At 50.1% G+C, this 20,412-nt stretch overlaps 1 protein-coding gene across 9 annotated transcripts in view; it reads right to left on the bottom strand.

Moving 5' to 3' along the window:
- The window catches only part of LOC131820751 (protein FAM156A/FAM156B-like), a 41,425-nt gene continuing 21,013 nt past the window's right edge, over window positions 1–20,412 (bottom strand). For 5 of the 9 annotated variants that reach the window (XM_059156445.1, XM_059156444.1, XM_059156448.1 and 2 more), the window contains one exon: window positions 1–1,370. In XM_059156445.1, coding sequence (XP_059012428.1) covers window positions 683–1,370 — 688 coding nt within the window. In that variant the 3' untranslated portion in view covers window positions 1–682. Of the gene's footprint in view, window positions 1,439–3,780; window positions 3,880–7,633; window positions 7,740–9,542; window positions 19,539–20,314; window positions 20,410–20,412 lie in introns of those variants that run through there. The other 4 variants (XM_059156449.1, XR_009349764.1, XM_059156450.1 and 1 more) reach the window with 4 other exon arrangements.

The following is a 20,412-nucleotide window of genomic DNA, read 5'->3' as shown; positions in this document are numbered from 1 at the left end:
TTTTCCTTTCATACGTGTATTTATTTGGTGTGCGTGATGAGGGAACCCGTCAGAAATTCCGCCCAGGGGAATACTATCAATGTCACGAAGCAGGGAAATGTGGACCTGCAGTTAGCTCAGCACATTCACAACGGCTTACACAGAGAACACAATGGTGAACCACCACGTTCCAGTTCTACGTCCCTTTCTGCGCCTGGCTTAGCATCAGATTCTTGGAAGTGGAGCCCAGCTGAGCGCCCGGGCATCCCAGCAGACCTAGTGCTGCTTCTGGGAGGCAGTCAGTGACACGGCACAAAAGCACACGGCCGTCACCAGGGCATTCATGCTACAGAGAAAGCCTACATCTTACTGACAACGAGGCACGGAGGAGAGACAGAGATCCGGGGTGGGAAAGGGACAACATGCATCATGGGAGCTGTGATACAGAAGTTAAGGACCCCTGGTATGCAGCATCCCCTAGAAAGCCCCACGGTGATCCAGAAATTCCAGGCAGGAAAGAGCAGGACCTTCCCATGCTCACACGGACAGAGTGTCCAGTCCTCATGCTGCTCTTGTTCCTTCTCTGACTTCTCTGAGTGCTTCTTACTCTTTGGTCCCCAAAAGGATTCCACGCTCAGGATCTGGCCACGCCAGCCTCCACCTCTGAATCCGTTGCGATCTCTGTCACGCGAGGATGAGAGCCTCAGTTTTCTTTCAACCACTGCTTTAGGAGCCTCTGGAACATTCTTTTGCTTTCCTGCTGCATCTCCCGTTGGAGTTTCTCCTCTCTTTCCTGTTGTTGGAGCACCCCATCGGGCAGAAGGCCGGGCCGGCTGGTCCCCAGGCTGAGGGTCAAGCCACTGAGGCCCTGCACCAGTGTGTCCCAGGAGGAAGGATGCGGGGCCCCTTTCCTCTCTGCAGGCATCCCAGAGACACTGGGCCTGTGGCTCTGGCAGTATCGACATTCACATCTGAATCTGTTCTGATCTCTGTCCCCCAAGGAAGAGATCCTGGCCTTCCTCTCGACCCGGTAAGGTGCCACGTGATCGAGGTGTCGCCGTCTCATGTGCCCCAGAAGGGTTCTCTTCCTCTGAGGGGACGCTGACCTTTCCCACCGCCTCTCTTGGAGGGTTTTCTCATCCCTGTACCGCTGCTGGAGCAGCCCCTCTGGCAGAGGGGCAGGGTGTTTTGTGCCCACACCGGTTTTGAGGTCACCGAGGCCCATCATCAGCAGTTCTGAGAAGGAAGGAGGGGAGGCTGCTGTGACTTCTCGGGAAGTCTCTTCAGAGATCATTGGGGAAGATTCAGGGGTCAACGTGGAGTTACATTTCTGGACTGGATCCATGGAGAGGTGTAGTCGGTGATCACACAGCGCCACCTGGTCCTTGGGTCTAGACAGGAAGGAAGGAAGGAAGAAGATGAAGGTAGCGAGGGATGTGCATGGCCAGAAGAACCCAGACTGCAGCACATGGTGATAAAAGAAGAGAGAAAACCCGTTATAATTCCCCTGACTTAACCTTTGTGTGCCTCTGTCTCCTATCTGTGAAATGGGGACAGTAATGAGCCCTGGTCGCGAGGACTGTTCTGCGCTTTCAGTGTGATAATGCGGTTCCGAGAGCTCAGAATACTGACGGCACAGGATCAGAGTCTCAGAAGTGAGATCCGCTATCGCGTCCACGTGACCTGTCATGGCAAATGATGTCCTGCAGTCAACCATGCTAATTCCCTGCTGACGTTTTATGACCGTTCTCAAGCATCATTTTAACAACAATCCATGGGTGACTGGCATGTGCTCTCCTTCTAGGTGTTCGTGTACCTTCGAAAAGCAGACTTTTACTAAAATCAAAGCGTTTCCACCACAGGGAAGGACACATTCTTTTCCATTTTCACTGGCATTCATCTACCTAAAAAGGACACTCAAGCCTGTGGAAACCATTTCAAAATCCCCTGTAAGAATAAATAAGAATTTACCAAAGCCTAAGAACAGAAATCAATGAAATTTCTGACAAGGCACATTAGAGGGACTCCCATCAAAAGTTGCCTCTTTGAAATAATCAATAAAACTGATACACTTCTCACAGGACTGATGAAGGAAAAGAAGAAAAGCAGAGAGGAGAACAAAGCAAGATACATCCCACTTCCTGCTTTCTAGCCATATGGCAAAGCCAGAGAAATCAGAACAGTGTGGTCCTGGCATAAAAAGTGACACACAGACCAACAGAACAGAACTGAGAGCCCAGAAATGACCCCAGGCGTATATGGTCAACCAACATTTGACACAGGAGTCCAGAATACTCAATGGAGAAAAGACAGTCTCTTCAATAAATGGTGCTGTGAGAATGGGATATTCACATGTCAAAGAAGAAAGCGGGATTCCTGACTTAGACACACAACAATTTACCTGAAGTAGATTAAAGACTTCAACGGAAGACCGGAAACTACAAAACTCCTAGGAGGATACAGAACCAAAAAACTCCTTGACACGGGTCTTGGCCATGAATTCTTGGCTCTGACCCCCAAAGCACAGAAAATAAAATAAAAAAGAAAGCAGCAGGGTTCCATGTAACTAAAAAGCTGCACACCAAAGAAACCACCAACGAGGTGAAAAGACAACTTATGGAACAGGAAAAGGTATTTGCAAACCATGTATCTGTCAAAGGGGTCAGATGCAAAATATACAAAGAACGCATACAACTCCATGGCAAAAAGGCTAGTAATCCGATTTAAAAATGGGTAAAGGATATGAACGGACATTTTTCTAAAGCAGACGTACGGATGGCCAATAGGGACATGAAGAGCTGCTCCAAACCACTAATCGTCAGGGAAATGCGATTCAAAACCACAATGAGCTGTCACCTCACACCTGTTAGAATGGCTAGCATCAAAAAGACAAGAGATGAAAATGCTGGCTCGGATGTGGAGAATAAAGAAATCATGGGGCGCCTGGATGGTGCAGCTGGTTGAGCATCTGACTCTTGGTTTTGGCTCAGGCTGCGATCTCGGGGTTGTGCAATCAAGCCCCACATCGGGCTCCACGCTCAGCGGGGAGTCTGCTTAAGTATCCCTCCTCCTCTGTGCCCCCACCCCAGTGCACTCTCCTCAAATAAGTAAGTCTTAAAAGAAATCTTTTGCATTGTTGGCAGGACTGTAAACTGGCACAGTCGGTATGGAAAACGGTATAGAGATTCCTCTAAAAATTAAAAACAGAACTACCATATGATGCAGACATTCCATTCCTGAGAATGTACCTGAAAGAAATGAAACTACTATGTCAAAGACATATGGGCATCCCATGTTCACAGCAGCATTATTTACAATAAGCAAGACTTGGGACACAATCTAGGTGTTCTTGACGGATAAACGGATCAAGAAAACACACACACACACACACACACACACACACACACACTTCAGCCATAAAAGAGGAGGAAATCCTGTCATTTGTGACAACAGAGATGGACCTTGAGGGCATTATGCTAAGTGAGTATGTCAGAGAAAGACAAATACAGTATGACCTCACTCATACAGAGGACTGGAAAAACCCTCCCACATTTATAGGAACAGGTATCAGATTTGTGGTTATCACAGGTGGCGATCTAGGGAGGGAGGAAAAATTGGAGGATGGCGGCCAAAACGAACAAACTTCCAGTTGTAAGATAAATAAGTACTGGGGACATAATGTACAACATGATGACTCTAGTTAACACCACCATGTGGTATAGATGAAAGTTGTTAGACAGTAAATCCCAAGAGTTCTCTTCACAAGGAAGAGAACTTCTATCTATAGAAGATGGTGGATGTCAACTAGGCTTACTGAGGTAATCCTTTCATGGTATGTGTAAGTCACAGTATTATGTTGTATCCCCTCTGCGTTGCTGTGTCAATTCTGTCTCAAGGAAACTGGAGAAAAAGAGAGAAAAGAGGGAGAGAAGAAATAGGTTACCAATAGCAGGAATGAAAGAGGACATTTCGCTAGAGACCCAGCAAATATGAAAGAAGTAAGAAGGCAGTATTACATTCAAATCTATGTGTGTAAATGCAACAACTAGCAAACCGATAAACTATTAAACTTATCTAAGGCAAAATAACACGCACGATTCCGTATCGTTCACAGAAATTGAATCGGTTGTTTAAAACCTCTGACGACAATCCCAGACGGTATCGGCAGTGAACTCTACCAAGTATCGACAGGAAAAACAGACACACGCAGAAATTCTACACAATTTCCTCCAGAAAACTAAGCGAAGGAGGCATGTGCAAGTGATTTCTGTGGCCACAATTTCACTGATGCCAAGAAAAGAAAAACTACCGACCAATATTTTTTCTGAGCACAAGCACAAAATTCCTCAACGAAATGCCAGCAGTGGTATCCAGCAATCTGTTCAGAGAAAATACACCATGCTCAAGTGGGTTAGCTCGGGAAAGCAAGGGTGGTTTAGTAAGTGAAAACCAACTAAGGCAATCCTCAGATCTGGCATATAACTCATTAATCCATGTCATCTACAGTTTAAGATGAAAGATTAGAAAGAAAAATGACAGACTCCATGCTATGCCTGTCAAAACCCCAGTGGCATTTCTCAGTAATAGAAAAACAATCCCAAACTGCATCTGGAACAACACAAGACCCAGAACGGCCAAGGCCACCTTGAGGAAGAACACAGCTGGGGGTACCAAAGTTCTTCATTTCCAAACACAGTCCCAGGTAACAGTAAGTAAATCAGTACGGTACTGGCGGAAAGACAGACACAGACCAATGGAACGGAACAGAACCCAGAAATAAACCCGAGGCACAGTCAGTCAACGGACCTGGTCGAGGACGCCGGTAACACGCAACAGGGAAAAGGACACTCTGACAAATGGCGCTGGGAAAACTGGAGGCCCACATGCAAAAGGATGACAGTGGATCCTCTGTTACGCCACACATGAAAATCAACCCAAAGGGGACTGAAGATTAAATATAAGACCCCACACTGTAAATTCCTGAAAGAAAACACAGAGGAAAAAGCTGCAGGACACGGGTCTTGGTGATGATCTTGTGGAATCAACACCCACAGCACAGGCAAGAAAAGCAAAAACAGACAAGTGGGACTACATGCAACTTCAAAGCTTCAGCACAGCGAAGGAAACCACCAACAAGGCGAAAAGGCAATCTGCGAAATGGGCACAACATTTCCAAACCGCGTTATCTGACAAGGAGCTGATTTTCCCCACGTATAACGAACTTTTCTAACTCAATAGCAAGAAAACAAGCAAACCAATGTAAAAACGGGCGAAATATCTGAATAGACACTTCCCCAAAGAAGACACACAAGTGGCCAAAAGGCATGTGGAACGTGGCTCCACATCCCCAACCATCAGCGAAAGGCACGTGAACACCACAATGAGACGTCGGGCTGCACACGTGACGACAGGTCTCGTCAAACCAACTAACAAACACAGCAGATCACAAGTGTCACTAGGCAAGCAAGAACACGGGAACCCTTGTGCCCCGTCGGTGGGATGCAAACTGGCACAGCCACAACAGAATAGTGGTATGGAGGTTCCTCAAAAAGTTAAAAGTGAAACCGTCACAGGTTCTTGTTCACAGCAGGGTGCCCCCCTCCAAAGCACCAAGAACTACAAAACCAAAAAACCTACCATGTGATGCAGCAATCCCACCCCTGGGTATACATCCAGAAGTACGGAGATCGGCATCTCCAAGAGATGCCCGCACTCCCCTGTGCACTGCGGCTTTCTCCCCAGGAGCCAGGAGACTGGAAAGCACCCAGCTGTCAGTCAGCAGAGCAGCGGATACAGGAGGGGTGGCACACATACACGATGGGACGGGAGCAGCCGCCCCAGAGAGGAGGAGATCGGACCATGTGCAGGCTAGCTGCTAGGGATTACAGAAGCGGGACAGGTGATGCCGCCACTTACTGAGTGCCTTCCGCGAGCCAGGTAATGTCAGCTACGTGGTTCCCATCTATTGTCTCCCGCGGGTCTCCCAACAAACCTCAAGGAGGCAGAGTGACGCCCTTCTACCCGGAGCAATTTGAGGCTGAAGGAGAGAGACTGATGTGGCGGGGTCTGCCCCGGAATCGGGTGAGAGTGTCAACCGAATGCTGGGGTGCAGGGAGGGGAGTTTGGAGATCAAGGCACGCACCGGGACACAAAGCACTGCCGATACCCCTTGGCACTCCCAGAGCGTCCCGTGCTCTGTTACCTGCCCTGCCCTCCCCTGCCCCTTACCCACCCCCCACGGCACCAGAAGCAGCCCCTAGCTATCTGAGGACCGGACGGGAGTGACCTGAATTCATGTGCACGATGGAACACGATGTATATTTGTGTTCCCCCAAATGGGAGACCCACAGTGGGAAAGCCAGCTTTCTGGTGAGGGGTCATCTGTGCGTGACAAGACAGTGGCACAGAAAGAGAGTCTCTGGGGCTGAAGAGACACGTCTGATGCCGTCTCCATGTTCTTGGCCGTGGCTCATTCAGTGTGAAGCGTGACCTGCAACCTATCCCGTGGCAGCCTCAGAGGTTGTGATGACAGGGAACGTGCCAGGCCCAATTCTGTGAACCACCTCTGCATGACCTCATTACGTACTCAGAAATGCACCCTTCTCTGTCTGGTGTTGTTATTACAAAGAATAACAAACCCATTTCACAGGTGAGGAGAGTAAGGCACAGAGGGCCAAGTAAATTTCTCCAGAGGACGTGACTGCAAGTGGCAGAACTGGGTTGGAAGGAAGGGTGTCTAGGGTCAGAGCTTGTGTCCTTACCCATTATATGGTGTGGGTTCCACAAAACAACAGAGCACCAGACCCCATGATGCTCACCATATCAGGAAGTCAGCTTCGTGCTGTGAGTAAGGAGGAGACCCCTCTGCAAACAGGCCTGAGCACAAAGGCAAGTCACAGTCACACTAACGAAATCAGAAGGAAGGGTGGGTGCGGGTGGGCACACCCCGGGGTCCAGTGATGCCATCAAGGACGTAGGTTCTTTCCAGCTCTGATGTGGCCGTTTCTGGAACAGATGTTCCAAGACCAACATCCAGATACAACAAGGTCCAGTGCCAAAAAGAGACTTTCCAGTCCTGTATCTTTTGTATGAACAAGGGAGTTTCCCAGCAAACAGTCTCTTCCTTTCCCACTGGCCAGCACCGGCTCACACCCTCATTCCTCTCATTCGGCCAGGAGGACTGGAGGGTGATGCCACACCTGTCCTGAACGAAACGTTTGGGAAGGTAATGGCAGTGAGGAAGCCCTTCGCCTCTTACCCCGTCTGGGGATTCAGGCAGCGTTTCTATCAGCAAGCCTTCTTCTCCTTCCCCTGAACTTCCCCCGCCACCCCACCCCACCCCCGCGAACTTCCACAACACCCTGCGTTTCCCCTTTCCCGGCCCCTAACCCCACCCAGCCATCAGAGGCAAATTGTTTGGCTCGCTCACTAGCCCAGGCCCTGGCAGAGTCCAGGGACTTTGTCCTGTTCACCCATCAGAGCCTCAACCTCAGGGGGCATTCACGAATACCTACCAAATGGAATAAAGGAGAATGTGAGGCCCTTTCTGAACATCTCATTTGATTTATCAACCCTGCAGAATCCGTGTATCTTCCATGGTCCCAAAGGAGAAAAGGCCTGTGTGGGGAGGGTAAGTGACATCTCAGGAGCTCACCTGCAGCCAAGAGACGGAACTGCAGCCCAGGGGCATCCTGACTCCAGATGTAAGCACCCCTGGTGGCACTGCCTCTCCGGGTGATCTGTAAGCTCCAACGCCTAACCTAGAAAGTAACCCCAGGGGAGTGAGACCAGTCAGGCTTCTCGAGGAGGCGACCTTCCACCAACAGTGTGAACAGGGAGAGGAGTCCGAGAGGCAGGTATCTGGGTCAGGACTTTCCAGACAAGAGGGAACACTGAGGAAGAAGTGTCTGGAGCAGAGGCTGCCGGGCCACAGCACAGATACTGTCGGGGGGCTGGACAGGGAATGAGAGCCTCACAGAAAGCGGGGACCGCAGAGGGTGACAGGCTCCAGATCCTGCTGGGTGAGGAAGCTTCAACTCAGTCGGCTGGACCACAAAGAACACCGAGAGATCACAGATGCTGAGTGACAGCCTGTATCAGGCTGGAAGGTAGGCAGAGGAGGAGAAGACCATTCAGAGAAGAGGCATGTTTGGCAAAGAGCTGGAAGGATAGTGAGGAAGAGCACGTCCCTGAGAGGCTGACAGCACTCCCCCAGACCGACACACCCTTCACCTGGGAGCCCGTGTCCCTGTCCCCAAGGGCATTTGTGCTCTAGCCATAGCATCACACCCTTAATTAGCAGCCTGAATTCACTCAACAGTCCACCTGTTGGACACATCACTGTGAGCACCTGCTGTGTGCACCGGTCCCTTGGAAGACACTCCCTGAGCTCACTGGTGTTCCGAGGATCACGATCTAAGTTCCACTGTGAGATCAGAACTGTGGCTGATGGGGCGACAGAGTGTCCCACACAATTAAAAGATCTTTATAGCCTCGCAGTTTTTCTTTTAAGCATCTGCAGTTAGAGGTGGTACAAAAGATGCAACCTTCCTCCTCCTCCCAAAGAGAATCGGAGTACAGAGATGTCCTGTTTCCTCCATTTGTAATCCAGAAACAGCTGGTATGATAGCTACCCTTTATGGTGAAGTCATAAGGTCACCTTGGGTCAGGGTCTCTCATTCGCTGACAAAACGTGCTCTAAGCGCCAGCTGAATACCACGCGTGGGCTTCCTGGACACAGTTTGGGGATGCAGGGACGAGGTAGGCTGAATCTGCCAGCAGATGACCACCACTCGTTCTGTGGGAACACTGATGGTGGAATTTAAGTCGCAGTACCTTAGGAACACAGAGGAGGGCGTCTTCCCCCTCTCTAAGTGTATGTGTGTGTTTGGTCAGGACCCACTTCTCACGGGTGGAGGCTGATGAGGCAAGCACTCGGATTACCCACATTTTCCAGACCTGCCAGCTGCAAAACCCAGAGATCCCCACACGCAGAGCCAGATTTTCGGCCTCAGTCTACCGAGCTCCAACCACCACTGCCCTTTGGCCAGCTCCGCGACGGTGACGCAGCCGCCAAAAGCAGTTCCTCTGGCTCTGCTTGCCTCTCCATTCATAGTCTCTGGGGAACAGAGTGGGACTGGTGGAGACCGAGTTTGGGGAGTGGGGTGGATCACAGAAGTCCCTCTAACGTGGCAAAAGGCCTCTCCACAGGGGAAGGCTGGAAGCTGAAGCCCTGCTCAGCTGCGGGCTCTGAGGCAAGCCTCCCACGCCAAGGGACTCCAGGGCTGTTGCTTCGGGGCCGCTCCTCAGAGGGCAGACAGAGTCTTAGAACCTTTCGGGGTTGCTCTACCCTGCCAGGGACCCGCGTTTCAAGGTGGACACGGTGTTGGGACCACGATGACTATGCAATCGTGGAACAGTATCTGCATTTCAGCAACTGAAACACAATCCAGGTGGGTCGTCGCGTGAGCGCCAAGACTGGCTTTCGAGTCAGGCAAAACGGAGGTGGGATTTCCAGATCCACCCTCTCCTGCATCAGCTACTGGCTCCTTTCGGCTTGCTGGGCTTTCAGACTTACCCGAGTCCCTGGGTAATCACACTGTATCTACCACGCACACCTTGGCTCCTCAAGACCTAGGCTGCGGGAAGAGGCAATCACACCATCCCTGTGTTAGAGACATGTCAGCAATGGAGGAAAGTAGGCCAGGCCCCTGGGAGTGTAGTCCCACCCTCTGGCCGGGGCTGAGAGTTGGGGCAGTACTGGTTGCACTGGTGGTTCCACCTTTTGTCTTGTCCAAGGCACACACTTCTTTTCATGCTCAGGTGTGCTGTGCTTACAGGGGTTGTAGTGAATGCGGCTAATCCTTGTAGCTGAGTTGAGCCTATGGCAGGGAGAAACCAGTGGTGGGTTCACACTCTCCACTGGATGCTCGAGGGACCGACATAGTTTCCTCTAGGGCTTCCGGGCACCTGGTGGGGGCCCCTAGGGACTCATACAAAGGCACTGTCAGACTCCCTTGGAGAGTTCCCATAGGAGCAGGCAGCTAATCCTTGCTTCCTCCATCGCCACAGGAACAAATTAATCAAACCCCTTGTAAAGGAAAGATCAGTTCATATACTTTCTCTTGTTCCAACAGAAAACTCAGACTGCAACTTCCACTGAAAAACTAGCACATCAAAACAAAGTCCACGGGAGGTGGCTGCAGGCCTGCTTAATGTCCTGGGTCACAGGTGCCCTAATGACATATTCTTCCCATGTTTCTGCTTATCCCTCCTCACCGGAAGGAAGGACCCCTTCACACTGGAAAATGTGGGCCACATTCCAAAGTCCGAGTCACGTGGATCCAAGGCTCCATGTAACATGAGGTGAGATCTTTGCCGAGTGTAATCCTACTCTAAGCAAGGAGGCCTTTTCCAGAAAGGCCAAATTGCCGTCAGACTGCATTTCCAAATAGCTCACTGTGGTCCAGAGTAAAACCTCTGTCCATTTGGGGTTATTTATAATGGAATCTCCATCACTTCTTTTCAGCACAAAGTTCTGTGAACAGTGCCTCTTCATCCAGGTACTCCTCGCGTTAAGTGGAGATTGCCCTCTACTGAACCTGCCAGCTGAACATAGGTAGGAATCAGGCAAGTGAAGTGAATCCTCGATCCACAGGGGATGGCATGCGTGGGGCTGGGGAAATGAGAGGTAGAGAGAAGAGAGAGCGTCTGGGTTCACTGGCCACCTGCTAAACAGAAAGAAGTGGAAGGGGGCTGGAAATGTGGCATGGGGTGGAGCAGGAGGTGGTGTGCTGAAGATGAGGCATTTGAGGGTAGGCAAGGCCTGCTGTGCCGAGTCCAAGAGGCAGATGTGATCTTAAAAACAGCAGGATGCCCCTGCAGAGTTTTGAGCAGGGTAGACAAGACCAGATTAAGATTTAAGAAGGGTCCCTCAGGCAGTGGGATGAAAACACTTGTGGCCAAGGGTCAAGATTGGTGGTGATTATCAAGCACAGAAGAGGGTCATCTGGACTAGGGATCGAACCGTAGTGATGGAAGAAGTGTCAAGATCTTATTTAGAAGGATGGAGAAAGTTGGATTGACAGGCCTTAGTAACTGAGGGATAGTGAGAGAGGCAGCAAGGAAGGAGGGATTTTTAAAAAAGAAAAAAAAAATATTTTATTTGAGAGAGACAGCGTGAGAGAGAGAACGTGAGTGAGGGGAAGGGTAGAAGGAGAAGCAGACACCCCGCTGAGCAAGGAGCCCGATGCGGGACAGGACTCCCAGGACCCGGAGATCATGACCTGAGCCGAAGGCAGTGCTTAACTGACTGAGCCACCCAGCTGCCCGAGGAAGGATGGGTTTAAGGATCGCTGGCCCAAGCAGCTGGGTATGAAGGCTGCTTTTCACTGAGTTTGGCAACACCGGAGGAGATGCAGATGTATGGGGAATGGGGGTGGACGCAGTCAGTTCTGGACATGTTGTGTATTCTCTGCCTCTGCACTCAACCACTTAGTACCTCAAATACTTGGGGGAGCTGACCCAGCTTCTCTGTGCCTGAGTTGTTTCATCTGGAAGGGAAGGATACTAAAAATTAGGAAAAAGAGCTAATTTGTTTCATTCAGTCTAAGAAAATGCTCTTCCTTTGCACAGCACAGAGCTGTTTGACAGTCAGGTAGGTACTCCTTGGGTCAAACGGGATTCTCTCTACCTATCCATATATTGGTTGGTTTTACTTAACTGCCTTGTGTGTTTTCAACACGCAGCACGGATTGTCAGTGCTAAAAGAAAAAAAATACAATTCAAAGCAACGTCCTGAATACACGAGCCATAGGTTAGCCCATCAGCCCGTCTCAGAAACACAAGTCCCTTTCAGGCCCTTCAGTCTTCCTCTGGTAGGCTCTCCCTCAGGGATCGTGGTGAGCCTTTGGGACCTACTTCCTCCAACACTTCTCTTCCCCGTCAGGTCATCCCCAGTGTCCCAGAGATTGGCTAGCACTTTTTGAGTGCAATCTGTCTGTAGGCCTGTCAGTTGTCTCAGGAGGTGTGTAGTTTCAGAGAGGACAGAACCAAATGTGTGGATCTGGAAACCAACACTATGTTCCTGCATGGCCGACAGGTGATGAAGCCATCCATACCAAGATTTGAAATCAGGGCCCCGCCACTTACTCCCTGTGTGACTTTGGGCAGATAACGGAACCTCTCTGTGGTCAGTTTCCTCACTAGTAAGATGAGGACAATGATCTTATTCTGGGATAATGACTCATTCTGCTTCCTTCACTTAGATCAGGAAAAACAGTACTTTTCAAAAACCATGAAGTGCTCGTCAGGTATCGATTACTTCCAGAGTTAAAAAGAGAATCTCTGCTTATCTGGATATCTGCTTGGACAGGCACAAAAGAGGGCAAGCGCATTTTTACCCCACAGACAACGCTGAACTTCACCTGAGCCATGACAAAAGCCACAGGAAAGAAATCTCCACAGGCTTTCGCCGTGCAGAAATGGCTGACCCGGAAGGACCACTCTTGCCCCTTCTATCTTTGAGAAGGCTTGCTGTTCACTCTTTGTCATACCCACCATCAGTCTCTTGGGCGACTCGGGTTTAGATGTGAGAAGGCCAAACACGGACCTTCCTCTTCTGGCTGAAGGGCCAGACAGTGTCCCCCAGCTTCCTGCTGTCTCAGGAACAGCCACTGAGACTTAGAAAGGTCAATCCTCCCGAAACTAGCTAGATACGGAGAGAAACATTTCCTGGTCCACAGACGGAGACTAGTCCTGAATGCAGAAACACCCCTACCTTAAATCTCTCCACTGTAACGTGTCTACTTATCCCTATGAAGAAAAGACAAAACCACCCTGCCGACACACACTGATCTTCAGATGGGGTGCTCTCCAGATTGCCAGAGCTTGAATAGACAAGCTCTCTCCTAGTTTTGCTTTTGCCTTTGCCCGCGTGCATGCCCAGCCTACGCAAAACCCCTAGTAAGAAAACAAAAAGTTTGTAACACAGATCTCGCGTGTGACCCCTGCAAGGGACCTAAACAGGCTGTCACAGAGAAGCCCCTCCCTGGTCAGCCCACCCAGCTGAGAACGACGTGCGTCGTCTGCGACGTGACCTGCAGCCCCCGGAAACGCTCCCGGGGATCTCAGGAAGTACTCGTCCTGTGCAGTCACTCTGATGCGCCGCCATGGGGGCGGGCTCAACCCTCCCACCACCCCCGGCGCTCTCATCAGGGTTTCCAGGCACCCAAGCCGCGGTCCACAGAGATGCGCCCACTGTGCCCCCAGACCTCCCGGCTCCCTCCCCGCCCGGCCCCGCCCAGCCCGAGAAAGGATAAAAAGCACCCGGCCTCGGGCCCCTGGGCCCATTCCTATGACGTCACGCAGCCCCTCCTCTCCTGGTGTGTGCGCGCGCGCACACGCGCGTGGCTGGTCGGCCTAGGAAGCCGGGAGGACTTTTCCTCTCGGTGGTCTTAGTCTTAGCCCTTCCATTTTTGGAAGGTGTGCTTCACGGCCTGGGCTGAGGAACCGAGGGGGTGTGCTAGCCGCGGGGTGGTGGGAACCTGATCCTGGGAAGGAACGAGCAAAAGCGAGGGCCTGAGAGCGAGAGAGGGAGAATCTCCCTCAACAGGCCGTGCGCACATTAGTGTCTCAGGACTAGCGTTTTCCGAGCCATGCGCGACCGGTTGCTGTCTGAAAGAATAGCTGTTTTTCTCTTTTCTCTAATTAGGTTGCCATTTTTAGCGGAGATGAGACTGAGACTTCTAATGGGCATTGCTAGAGCCTGGGACATCACTGGGCTCCAGTCTGTGTTCCAAGGGTCAGAGTCTGTTTCCTTGGTAGTGCCTCCTGTATTTCCCGAGAAAGTCTGTCTAGGAGGAGGGGCGTGGGGGGACGGGGGAGAGACACACACACACACGCAGAGGTGTCATGATGTGACACAGGAAAAGACGTGCTTTTAATAGGCCCTGTGATTCCTACACTGGTTACAATTACTTAGACCGCAGTAATCAGATTATAAGCTGCAGCCTATGAGATCTGGAGAAAGAAGGCATCTTTGGTTGTCCTGTCAGCTGGAATACAGCCAATCCTGACAGACATCTAATGTGATCAGAAATTTAGTTTTATAATTAATCACAGGAGTCCATTTACATTTCCAATACAATTTCCTTATATTTACTACTGGGTGTACTGGGTGGTGTGTGTGTGTGTGTTTTAGGGTTGTTTTGCTTGTTTGGTCAAAAACGTAAAATTGAATGCCTTTCTTGCCTGAGCCTCTCAAGGTACCAGCAAGAGAAAGGATTAAAAAAATATATCCCGTATTTTAAGGAAATTTCCCACAACTCCCTATCAAAAGGGCAGCAGGGTCCCTACCTGGAACCTCTTGGGATTCAGTAAAATGTCTTATGAAGAGTATCTTTAGGGAAGCACTGGTTCTGGTGTTTTTAGTTGGATACTGACTACCATTTCAAACTGTACTTGAGATTTGCATGAAATAGGTAAGTTACAGCTCTGGATTGGGAGAACCCAACCCTAGGGAAGGGTCTGAGGGAAGCACACCACAGGGAGTCAATGGTCGAGAAGCCAGGTTACTGGGAGCTGAATGGATGAGTCCCGGCGGTTCATTCAGATCGAGCTCCGTCTTTCTGGACAGCTGTCAGACTGAAACACTGGGCAGAGGTCACAAACACCTCATGTCTGAACTTGGTACGTGACAAAGTCTCTGTTAGAACAGCCACGTGGTCAGAAGTTTCAATGCCTACAACACAGCACCACAGACATAGGAGACCTCACCCTGGGACCGGAATATCCCTCCCCCCCCCAGCTCGGAAGCATCACAACCTGGACACAGACTCCCAAATACCTCATGGACCTCACACTACAGCTAGCAAAACCCAAACGATCCCAATAACACATCGAGGGAAGCCAGCCACACAGACTCACTGGCCTAGATAAGAAAGCCAGGTTGTTGGGAGCTGGAGAGAATGAGCTCCAGACCCAGGAAAGGGCAGCGAGGAGACTGCAATGCAGTGGACACACAAGATTAAACAAGGCACCGAACTCAAATTCCTGGAAACTCAAGAAATGAGGAGAGAGACAAGAAACAGCTCAAAGACAAATCAATTCTAAAATACAGACCCACATACATTTTAGGAACCTAACAACCTGCGACATAGAACGTTAAATAGCTCACAGACCACACACCCTGCATGTCACACAACCACAGAGCTCACAACCCTGCATGCAGACGCACAAACAGCACAGAGCACCTGTACTGTGAACACAGAGCTTACTCGGACACCCCCTGTCCTGTGACAAATAACCTTTTTGATCTCACAACCTAGAGTACTGGACCCCCAGGTGCTCAAATATGCCAACCTCGACACACACTGTCAGGAGAGCTCCAACCCTAATTCCTAAAGTACTGCATGGCAACAGCCCCAAACACCTTCCATGCTGCACCCTGCACCCCAAACAGGTCAAATACCTCACACGCTGGGAGGAAGCCCTAAATAGCCCAGAGAACTCTCACTTGGGACACACAGCACTCCACAGCTCAGTGATCTCACATGCCGGCACACCCTCACACAGCTCAAGACATCTCAAATCCTGGACAGATCCCAAACCAGCTCAGAGAAATGACATCCTGCTCCTCAATACAAAAATTCACCCCATACAAGACAGATGTCAACGAGAGCCACAATGAGGTCTCACCCAGCCCCACCAGTGAGACACGGAGACCAAAAGGCAGAATTACAGAGAGCCTTTCAGGAACACAGCTGTCTCCAGGGTATTAGCCCCTATCCTAGTGGGCCCGTCCAGGCACCCGAGGAACCTCCTTTTCCAGAGGACGGGTGACTCACAGGTTTTGCCATTGTTGGCTGTTTCTGGACAAAGACAAAGCTGCACTAGGCCCAGGCCACGCCCAGGAGGGCAGCAGCCCCCCCGCCCCCCCCAGGCTTGACACACAGTGGAGCCCTCCGCCCATCAAAATAGGGATATCGTCTAGGTTGGCAGTGTTCATACCATACTCAGGAGACTCACACTGTCCTTAAGGTCCCAGAGCCCACCTGCTGAGGAGCGAAAGCTGTGGAAGGTGGAGCAGGAGAGTCCCATGCTGCTCAGGGTAGGTCCGGTCCCCGCCACCCTGCCTTCAGGAAGGTCTGGCCGGCGGCTCATTCACCCTGAACACAGTGCTCCCTTCAGCCTTCTCAGCTCCTAACCCTTGCAGGCATTGCAGCCACCTGGTTTTCCCAGTGTCCACCGGAGCCCCGAACAGAAGGGACACCTTCAGCCAGCAGATCCTTTGCAAGCCAGTGAACATGAGTGGGGGAAGGAGATGGTGAAGGGGTTCACACTGCCCTGCCAGGTACACGTGCCACAGACCACGCACCTGACCACTGAGGGGTGCCCCTGCTCCACCCACCCCTCCACCTTATCATCTCCCCAAAGAGGAAAGCTGTCCCCTCCTCTCAATCCCTAATTCTGCTTTAAAGGGAAAGGTGGCATGAGGGTGTGCAAACTGTGAGGCGCATGCATTTCCCCCTCTTCTCGCCCCATGAGGCCAACAACAGAGCAGGGCTATTTGCTCATGGGCATGTATCTACTGTGAGGCTGTGGGATTTGGGGACAGAGCCTAATGTGGGCCCAACTGGTGCACCCTGTCCTCCTCAGGGGACACACACACTGGCCCAGCTCTGAGGCCACTTCCCCCGGGAACCGGGGAACACAGGAACCCAGTCTTACATATGCAGCCTTTCAGACTCAGGTGTGAATACAGTCAGGACTGGTGAGAAGTTCACTGACTTGAGAACCCGCCTATGTCTTCCTTACCTACTCTCACCCAGACATCTCCTGCTTAAAATCCCATCATTTAAGTGTTCACTTCTTTGGGCTGAGTGGGTCACTGTCGGATTCCCTGGAGAAACCTGGTCTGGAGAATGTCATGAATATGTCTCTGAAAGATCTCTGCCCATCCAGGACCTGCATGTAGTCTGCTGGGCACATAACGGGACACCGGAGAAAGATTTCATGACTGCTTATTGGGCACTGGTATCCATATTGTGGGATCCAGTATCCACTGTTTAAAAACCTAACTGGAAGACAGACTAGAGGACAGAATAAAAGCCAGTGATCTCACCGACCTGGCCAGCATCTTCAGCCTTTTTTGGTGAATGAGCAGCCTGAGGTTGCACAGCAGGTTTTCAAACGCTCCACTTCCACCTCCACTCTTTGAAGCCCCACCTATGCACCGTTAACCTCTCTAGGACACCCCGACCTGCAGCCATTGGGAGTTCTCTCCCCTGGAAGATCCTGGTAGACAATTCCATCTAGACCAATCAGATCCACTGGTGTCCTTCATCTCTGCCCTGCTCACCCATCAGGGAAGCGTTCACGTGCCCCACTGTCACCTTCTCTGGTCCCCGCACGATTAGAATCTGTAGAGCTGACAGGTTGGGGTCAGAAGGGGGGTGATGGCAACCTTGGGGGAGGCACAGGTCCTTGCATAGTAGTGAGCTCCCCTGCACCCTGCACACAATGGTTTGTTTGGGAACACAAGGCTCCCTCACTCCCACTTGTCCCTCCCAAAGCGGACTGCTTCTTCTGGCTCTCTCAGTGGTACATCCCAGTACAGGCAGGTACTGCCCACTACTCCTCTACCAACCTCTCACCCTCCCCTGTCCCCACACACTCTGGTAATTTGCCCAGAGAAGGTCACATCACCCCCAGCTCCCCTCCTACCTGGGAATACACCTAAATGGGTAGTGGATTGTTGTCTCTCGGTCTTGCTATTCATTCATTCATTCATTTATAAATTTGACAGACACAGAGAGAGCACAAGTAGGCAGAGTGGCAGGCAGAAGGAGGCTCTCTGCTGAGCAGGGAGCCTGATGCAGGGCTTGATTCCAGGACCCTGGGATCATGACCTGAGCCAAAGACAGGCTCTTAACCGACTGAGCCATCCATGTGCCCCAATCAGTCTCACTACTCTTAAAATCCCGAAGGCGGGGGCGTGGCGGGGGGTGGGGGGAGTGGCGGCTGGGTGGCTCAGTGGGTTAAAGCCTCTGCCTTCGGCTCAGGTCATGATCTCAGGGTCCTGGGATCAAGCCTCACATAGGGCCCTCTGCTCGGCAGGGAGCCTGCTTCCCCCTCTCTCTCTGCCTGCCTCTCTGCTTACTTGTGATCTCAGTCTGTCAAATAAATAAATAAATAAATAAATAATCTAAAAAAAAAAAAAAAATCCCCACAGGCATCATTCGAGCTGCAGACTCCATGATCTTGTAGGCAGCCTGGGAGAAAGCGCTCAGCCTCCTGTCAACAGCCCCTGCTCCATGAATGGGGTGCTGAGGTGTCCAGCAAAGGGGCATCTGTTACCCCAGCCACCCCGAGGGAAGCATGAATTGGTAAAAGAACTTCGCAGGGCTCTGTGGCAGCATCTATCAAAATCTGATTCCACCCCGTCCCCACCCTCAGTACAATTTCAGTTCATGAAACGAAGCGCACGTGTGCGTCTTCTGGGATGTCTCCCCAGCATTTAGAACAGTATCAGGTCCACAAGTAAGTACTTCAGAGACATTTCTGTACTGAAGGAACCTCTGATCCAGCAATCTCCACTGCTACCAACTGGTCTTAAATATTCACACAGGCACAGAGCTGTGTGTATAATGACAAGAAGAAATTTCTGGGGGAAAGAAACTCTCAACGGCCCTTAGTAGTCAACACCCTTGGGAAGGGGAAATGAGAGATGACGTGTTCGTATCATACCGTGGAGCACCCACTGGCCTTGAAACGGAATGAGAGGAGCAAATCTGTACTGGCCAGAGAGCTTTATTTTGCTTTTATTTTACTTTTATATATATTTTTAAATGGGGAGTAGCATGTAAGAAGTACTCCCACGTCAACCAGGGTCTGTACGTGTATATGTGTGCGCACGTGCAGTCTGTAAATACGGGTAACAGGGACGAGAAGGACACACCTCATCCGGCTACAAGATTTGAACAGCTTACTATGTCTTTTGGGTGTAGCCAACTGCATTTCTAAAAATGGCCAAAAACCTATTCAAAGGTACGTACTGCTTTCATTTAATTCTTTTTCATTTTATTGAACTGCAAGTCGTGTACCGTCAAATTCACCCTTTTTAGTTGTACAGGCACAAGGTTGTGTAAACTGCCACCAGTATCTAATTCCAAAACAAACCCTTTACCATTAGCAGTCCCTCCCCAATCCCCTCTCCCAGGAACTCTGGATATTCGCTACTGGGCTTCAGGTCTCCACAGATTTGTCCATTCTGGGTATTTCCACTAATTAGGATCACACATCAAACAGCCTTTGAGCATGGCTTCTTTCGCTCAGCTTAATGTGTTCAGGATTCATCCATGTTGTGGCAAGTATCACGGCTCCATTCTTTTTTGCCTGAACGTTATTCTACGATATGGTATCACCACACGTGATAGACTCATGACATGGCTGGCATTTGGGTTGTTTGCACTCTTCGACGGTTGTGATTAAGGTTGCCAGGAACATTCGTATACAAGTTTTTGCGAGAGCTTATGTCCTCACTTGTCTTCAATATACACCTAGGAGTGGGATAACTGGGTCAGACAGCAATTCTGCTTAACTTTTTGAGGAGCTGCCAAACTATTTTCCACAGCAGATGTTCCATTTTGCATTCCCACCAGCAATGTATGAGGATTTCAGTTTCTGCACATCCTCCCCAACACTTCTTATTTTCATTTTTGAAACTCTATCCATACTAGTGGGTGGTAAGTTGTAATTCATTGTGCTTTCAGGTTTTGTTTCCCTAACGACTAATATTTTTGAACACCTTTCCATGCCCTTTTTGGATATTTGTATATCTTTTTTACAGAAATGTCTATTCAAATGCTTAGCCCATTTTTAATTGGGTTGTCCTTTTACTGTTAATTTGTAAGAATTCTTTCTACATTCGGAACACTGGACCCTTATCGATACACAAATATTTCCTCCCATTCTTTGTATTTGTTTTTCCACATTCTTGTGGTGTCCTTTAAAGCAAAAATTTTTTTCCTAATTTTGATGAAGTTCATTTATATCCATTTGGCATTTACTATCTGTGCTCTGGCGTCATAGCTAAGAATCCGTCACCCAACCCAACGTCACAAAGATATACTCCTATGCTCTCTTACGGAAGCCTGATCGTTTTAGCTCTCACATTTTTTGATCCCTTTTGACTTAATTTTTGCCTGTGGTGTGACGTTTAGATTCAAATTCATTTCTTTAAATGTGAGCACCTAGTTGTCCCAGCACCATTTGCGAACAAGGCTGTTCTTTTCCCACCTAACTGTCTTGGCACTGCTGCCAACAAGTAACTCACCATAGTAGTATGGGTTATTTCCGGACCCTCAATTCTATTCCGTTGATCTCTATGTCCATCCTCACATCAGTACGACACCATGTTGATTACTGGAGCTT

Source organism: Mustela lutreola, chromosome X (assembly GCF_030435805.1).
Source record: "Mustela lutreola isolate mMusLut2 chromosome X, mMusLut2.pri, whole genome shotgun sequence".
Taxonomy (NCBI): domain Eukaryota; kingdom Metazoa; phylum Chordata; class Mammalia; order Carnivora; family Mustelidae; genus Mustela; species Mustela lutreola.
This window is presented reverse-complemented; position numbering and strand designations above follow the sequence as displayed.